Raw genomic sequence first — 6,490 nt, 5'->3', positions numbered from 1 at the left:
CGCGTCACGTGCCGCGTCGCTGGCGTATTTAAGGCCCGCCCCTATTTCTGGCTTGCAGAAAATGGCGGCCGCCGCAGTTAGGCCTAGGCGTTTCAAGTGGGCGCTGGAGACGCCCCCGGGGGGGCGGTGAGGACCTGGGCGTACTTTTTGGAGGGGATTATGATGGAATTTCGGGGGAATTGGGGGTTTTGAGCAGGTCTTGGAGGGTCTTGTGTTGGTCTGGGGGGATTGAGGCGTCCTGAGGGGGTTGTGGGGCGTCCTGGGGGGTTTTGAGGGGATTGGGGGGGGCTGAGGGGGTCGTGAGGTGTTTTTGGGGGGTTCTGAGGGGTTTTAGGGGCGATTTGGCGGGCTTGGGGAGGTCCTGGAGGGTCGTGAGGGGGGCTGGGGGGATTTGGGGTGGTCTTGTGGGGATTTGGGGGGGTCCTGAGGTATTTTGTGGGGTTTGGGGGGCCTGGGGGGAATTGGGGGGGTCCTGAGGGGGTCACCTGGAGGTCCCGTCCCCCACCAGCCTCCGCGGAGACCCCAAGAGCTGCGGCCCTGTGGGGTTCTCGGAGCGGCAGCTGGGGGAGGGCAGCGTGCACAAGAGTGACCGCAACCTGGTGGAGAAGGTAGGGCCCTGCCCCCCGCTTTTCCTCTTTTCCCCCCTTTCCCCCCCCATTTTCCTCCCCTTTTATCCCCTTTTCCCCCATTTGCCTCCCTTTTTTTCCCATTTTCCTCCTCGTTCTTCCCCTTTTCTTCCCCATTTCCTCCCCTTTTATCCCCTTTTCCCCCATTTGCCTCCCTTTTTTCCCTTTTTCCCCCATTTTCTTCCCTTTATCCCCCCTTTACCCCCCTTTATCCCCCCTTTTCCTCTCCTTTTTCCCCCTTTTACCTCCCCATTACCCCCCACACCCCTCATTTTTCACCATTTCCCCCCTTTTTCCCCCCTTTTTCCCCCTGTTTTTCCCCCGCAGCGCTGCTGGTACGTGGCGCTGGGCCCGCTGAAGCAGATCCCCATGAACCTCTTCATCATGTACATGACCGGCAACACCATCAGCATCTTCCCAGCCATGATGGTGGGCATGATGGGCTGGCGCCCGCTGCAGGCGCTGCTCTCCCTCTCCACCAGTAAGCCCGGCCCCTCCCAGCGCTCTGACTGGTTTTCCCCCCGCACAGCCCTGAAGCTGCTGGAGAGCTCAAGCGCGCGGCTGCTGCAGGGTTTGGTGTTCCTGGTGGGCAACGGGCTGGGGCTGGCGCTTGCCCTCTACAAGTGCCAGGCCATGGGGCTGCTGCCCACGCACACCTCCGACTGGCTTGCCTTCGTCGCGCCCCCGCAGGTACGTGGGAAAAACACCAAAAAACGGGGCCAGAAGGGCAAAAAATGGGGGCGAAACAGTGAAAAACGGGGCTGGAAGGGCAAAAAATGGGGCTGAAACCCTGAAAAATGGGTGTGAAACAGCGAAAAATGGGGCCAGAAGGGCAAAAAATGGGGCTACCTCTCCAAGGCTGCACGAGGAAAGGGCAGAAACAAGATGAAAAGCACATCCTGAGGCACTTCATAACCACAGCCTACCTACTGCAATACTTTTATCTCTCTTCCCAGCTGTCTTACCTCTGCTGCTCTCCATCTCCAAACCACGTTCTTTTTAACTGCCATGCAGAGTGGCAGTCCTCCAGGCGCCATAGAGCGGCACCATATTTTCTTTATTATCATTTTTTAATTTCAAAACAGCAGTCTGCTTCCCTCTGGAGATGGACAGCAGGCCAAGCCAGTCACCAAGTTGCCAACACAGAGCTTCACAGTTCCAGAAGGCGCTCTTTCCTTCGACCAATTCCTTATAAATGTTATCTACCACTGGCAAAAGCAATAAAGAGACTGCAAACATGCACTGCCGCGTTTGATAAACTTCTTGTTTTTAATTTTATTATTTCAAAAGAGCAGTCCACTTACCTCTACATCTGTGAAGTAGATCAAACCAGTCACTGAGTTGCCAAACAAGAACTTGACAGTTTCAGAAAGCGCTATTTCCTTTGACTGGTTCCTCCCCAAGTGGTACCCTAGAAAAAACGCATGGAGCCCCTTTCTCCCATCAAAAATTGCCCCCAATGGAAGCCTTTGGGGACACCTGAACTCCCCTGGGGAGCCTTTACGCAACACCACATGCAACCGGACTGTCTTCGCTCTTTCTGAACAACCCTAAATGTATCCCTAACCGGAACACTGAGACGAATTTAAAATAGGACCCCCAAAAATATGTATGGCGACACATTCTCCATTCAAAAAGTGCCCCCAGTTATAAATGAAGTCTCAACTCAATCTGAATTTTGTAATATTTATAAAACAAATATTTATAAAAGGTATAAAAGGCAAGTAAACACCGGTGGGTGTGCGGGGAGTCTATGCTCCACCAACACGCACACACGAACATCAAACGTTCTAAATATACAGAACATCGCTTTTACATACTAAACTCTAGTATGCCTTTAGAATCAGAAAAGTTAACAAACAATCCTTTAAGTTCCATGACTTAACAGTCTCCATTTTCCATTCCTTTTCTTGAATATAAACAAATCTCAATTTTCCATTCCTTTTGAGCAATATGTCTCGCTTTAAGTTGTCAAGCAACTCAGCCTTCGGGCCTTACGTATCCCGTTCTTCCCGGATCAAAGAAAAGCACATCCATCTGCACCCCAAGGCCAACAGGGCCAGGGTCAAAAGGCACGCGCAGGCCACCAGGGGGTGCAACAGCAAAAGCCCTCGACAGCAGCAGTGACGGGGGGGGCGAATGTGTGAGCAGAAGGATCAGTAAAGGAGCCCGCAGCTCCCTCACTATCTGGCAAACCACACGTTTCTGACTGTGGTCCCACAGGGCTCTTCAAGGCCTCAGAGATTGCTCGCCAGGTGCTGAGCAATCACGCCGCTACCTTGTCGTTTTTAGTAGCAGAGTCCCATACCTTGACCTCAATTTGGTCCCATATTTCAGGATCATAAACTGTCTGTTAATAAGGAGAATAAGCTGTAAGGTTACCAGGACAGTCTTTGTTTCTAAGGACCTATGATTCTCTGAGCAGTTTGCTGAGTTTGGCTGAACCCATCTTCATGAGGCGATCAAAGTGCCTGTTCCCAGAACAGGCACTTTGAGAAGGGGGAGATGTGGGAGTGTGGCCATGGGGGTCGGAAAGCCCATTGGTTAATGATAACATCAGACTCTTAACGATGAGGCTATCAGGAATGTAAAAGAGTTTAGAGGGAACAAATAAGGGTGATTCAGGAGACTCCATGCAGTCTCGGGTTGCTTGTTCTCCAGCCGTTAAGGCATGGAAGTTTCTGGGTGTTTGCTGTTGTTGTTATATGCAAAGTTGTTGCATAAAGTTGTTACACACAGCCCTAAGTGGGGGCTGCCGTGCTATGGGGAGGATGCACCCACCCGTGTGCTTGCACTCGGCACTATGTTGGGTGACGTTTCTGCACCTCCTCCTTTCTGCCTAGCCCCACCTTGGCTGGTTAAACAGGTTTGAAGTCCAGACGGAAAAAAAAAATCAGAAGCATTTCGCAAGCTCACTGCCCTGCAGCTGCTGCTGCGCAGCTCCACACTCCATGGCCCCCTGCCCTTCCCCTTCTTCAAGTAAGTGAGGGGAGCCTGGTGTCCCACAGGGCTGAAGGGTGAGTGGGGTTGAGAGAGGGGAGATGGAGGTGGGCCAGGAGCTGCTTTAGCCATCCTCAGATCGAGCCCCTCACTGCTCTATGCCTCCGTTTTGCCATGCTTGTGGCCAGGACTGGGCTCTTTCCAGGCATGCATAGGAGAATGTGTCAAAGAGGGAGAGGGGGTTTTCGTGGCAGGAGGCTCCTGTGTCCACAGCCAGCAGTGCCTGGAGCAGGTAAGAGACCAGGATCCCCTGCCCAGAGGGAACAATGGGGGATTTCTGCCTGAATCTCCTGGTACCCCACAGCAAGTGGCAACTATCTGCCTCCTGCACTTTCCCCCCAAAATCCAGGCCAGTCTCAGCCATGGGAGGCAGCAAATCTGGCCCATCCTGGCATTAGCTGTGGCTCTCCCCAGATGTCTGTACTTGGCTGATGTTGGCATGGGATGGAGCTGTGGGTGGAGGTGGTTGTATTGGCCAGGCAGGATCCCATTTCCCCAGGCCCCATGGCTCATCCCCAGCCAGGAAACCTAGAGTGTTTTGGGGGGTGGATGGCAGTTCCCAGGCTGTCCCTGCTTTGCAGATGGGATTTGTGCCTCATGTTGTTACTGGGGCTGTGTGAATGACCGCAAACCTCTCAGTTCTGTTGTCTTTTTGTCTGTCTCTGTTCTTGTGCAGGGTAAAACCAGAAGGGATGGGAGCCTAGTCTCTTCCTGACACCCCAAAAAAAAGGAGAGCTTCTCACCAGCACCCAGCTGCATCTCCAGTAGCACCAAGCCAGCCCCCCTCATGGCTGCTGCCGAGCCCATACTGCCCCCAGAGGAGGTGGCTTTGCTGGAGCTGGGGAAGGTGGCCCCGGCCACCCACCTTGACAAGGTGCCTCCAGCCCCAAATGAACACTCAGGGGATCCCGACGCCACCCTGCTGTGGGACCAGTGCCAGCATGGTGCCCGGGGCCAGAAGGAGCCTATGGAGACTAAGAGGCGCTCAAGTCCTGAGGGGGGCCATGAGGATCCCGAGGAGGCTGCTCCTGTGTGCCCCTCAGCCGAATCTGAAGATGACGAAGCCCATGGGCTGCCTGTGATGGCAGCCCACGTCTTCGTGCCCATCAACCCGCAGTGCATTGAGCGGAAGCAGAAACCTACCCCATGGCCCCAGGAGGAAGACAAGGGAGGCTGTGTTCCCCATGGGGACAGACCCGATGGCCTCCGCCAGAAGCAGGTCTTCCTTCCCGTCAGCCCCTTGCGCTGCAGGGACCCAGCGGGCTTCGAGGGGCTAGTGGCTAAGCCATCAGCTGAGAAGTCATCGTGCCCATGCATCAAGGACTGCAGTGCTGATGGCCTCAAGGCTGTGGCCTCGGTGGTGGGGGCCCTGTTCCTGTGCCCCTGCCTCATCTACGGCGCCTATGTCTTCCTGCCCTTTGACGCTCCGCTCCTGCCCACCATCAGCGCCCGCCTGGTCTACACGCTCCGCTGTGCTGCCTTTGCCACCTTCCCCATTGTCCTGGGTGAGCCACAGGGCCAAAGTGCCCAGCCCTGGGCTGTTAGCCCCAGGGGGGCAGGGCTACAGGGGGTGGTGGGTAGAGTCGGGGCTGGTCTCTTTGGCTGCTCCTGGCAAGGGCAATGGAGAGCCAACCACTTCTCTTACCCTCTTTCCCACCCTGCTGCATCTCCCTGGTCCTCCCTGCAGCCCTTGGGCCCAACACGGCTTCACCAGGTGTCTGCTCAGCCCATCTCTCTGCCCCCCCAGGGATGATTGTCAGCGGCATCTCCCGCCTCTGCTCCCCTGCACTGGAGCCCTTCGGAGAGCTGCAGCAGGAGGTGGAGATTCACCGCACTTACGTCTCCCAGTCCGTCCACCTCTTCATCCTCTACTTCTTCAACATGGCTGTGCTGGCCACTTACCTCCAGCAGGAGGTCCTCAAGCTCATCCCCCTGCTCACAGGGCTCTTTGCCATCTCCCGGTAAGTGTCCCTTTTCCCCTCCCTGGGCTGCGGCACTTCCCAGCGTGGAAACGAGGTGCTTGGCTTGTGCAAACCCCCGCTTCAGCAATGCCTCAGCTGGCTGATGACAGCAAGGAAAGCTTGTGCAGGGCAAGGGTTGCTTCATCCCTGCTCCCTCCTTCATCCTGCTTCCCACAGCAGCCATACCTGGCAAACTCTAGCTGAGCCCGGTACCCTAAGCCAGGTGCCAGCCCCAGGACATCTCCCTCACTGTTCCCCCACCTACCTGCCCTCTCCAGGCTGATCTACTGGCTGTCATACGCCATTGGGCGCTCCTTCCGTGCCTTTGGCTTCAGCATGACCTTCCTGCCCCTCCTGGCCATGCTGCTCTGGAACCTGTACAGCATGTTTGTCCTGGAGCCTGAAAACCTCCTTGCCGTGGCAGCACCGAAGCCCGAGGAGCGCTCCAAGGAGAGCGGGGCCAAACTCCGGTACTGGGGGTGAGGGAGCCCCAAGGGGACCAGGTACCAGGTCCGAGGTGCAGAGGGGCTGAGCCCTCCTTGCTGCTCTGCCCTGAAGGTGGAGGTGGAGGGACAGACAGGGCCCCTGCTCCCTGCCTGGACCTAGTAAGGCCCCTGGGGTTGAGATGGTTGAGTTGTAAAGCCTTCTTCATGGGGAGTTTACTGCAGGTGGACAAATGACACCCCGGGCAAGAGCCAGGGAGCAGAACGACGTGCTCCTTGAGGATGGTTGGGGCAGGCTTTGCTGGACTTCCTCCTGGAGCTGGCTTTGCCCAATAAAGCCCTTCAACTGAGCGGGTGTGTGCGTGGCTGTTTTGGGGAAGGTGAAATTCCACCGGGGGGGGGGGGGGGAGGAGGGGGGGTCTCCCCCTGCTGTCTATTTCCCAGCACTGTGACTGCCCCA

General features: G+C 56.1%; 2 protein-coding genes across 3 annotated transcripts; both read left to right on the top strand.

The window, feature by feature from the left end:
• The first annotated feature begins 35 nt into the window (after window positions 1–35).
• Window positions 36–4,348, top strand: LOC311220057 (ER membrane protein complex subunit 4-like). Of its 2 annotated transcripts, XM_084303446.1 has the most exons (6): window positions 36–126; window positions 509–608; window positions 954–1,107; window positions 1,156–1,316; window positions 3,470–3,605; window positions 4,303–4,348. In XM_084303446.1, the coding sequence occupies exons 1-6, from the start codon at window positions 62–64 to the stop codon at window positions 4,305–4,307; spliced, it is 621 nt and encodes a 206-aa protein (XP_084159572.1). In that variant the 5' UTR covers window positions 36–61; the 3' UTR covers window positions 4,308–4,348. The 2 variants fall into 2 exon arrangements, with proteins under 2 accessions (XP_084159572.1, XP_084159571.1); XM_084303445.1 differs by lacking the exon at window positions 4,303–4,348 and having other exon boundaries at window positions 3,470–3,628.
• Window positions 4,135–6,260, top strand: TMEM79 (transmembrane protein 79). The gene is made up of 3 exons (XM_084303444.1): window positions 4,135–5,131; window positions 5,374–5,587; window positions 5,866–6,260. The coding sequence occupies exons 1-3, from the start codon at window positions 4,414–4,416 to the stop codon at window positions 6,068–6,070; spliced, it is 1,137 nt and encodes a 378-aa protein (XP_084159570.1). The 5' UTR covers window positions 4,135–4,413; the 3' UTR covers window positions 6,071–6,260.
• The last annotated feature ends 230 nt before the right edge of the window (window positions 6,261–6,490 follow it).

Source organism: Netta rufina (assembly GCF_964035555.1).
Source record: "Netta rufina genome assembly, chromosome: 29".
Classification (NCBI taxonomy): domain Eukaryota; kingdom Metazoa; phylum Chordata; class Aves; order Anseriformes; family Anatidae; genus Netta; species Netta rufina.
Note: the sequence above shows the minus strand (reverse complement) of the source record. Positions and strands in the feature narration are given on the sequence as shown.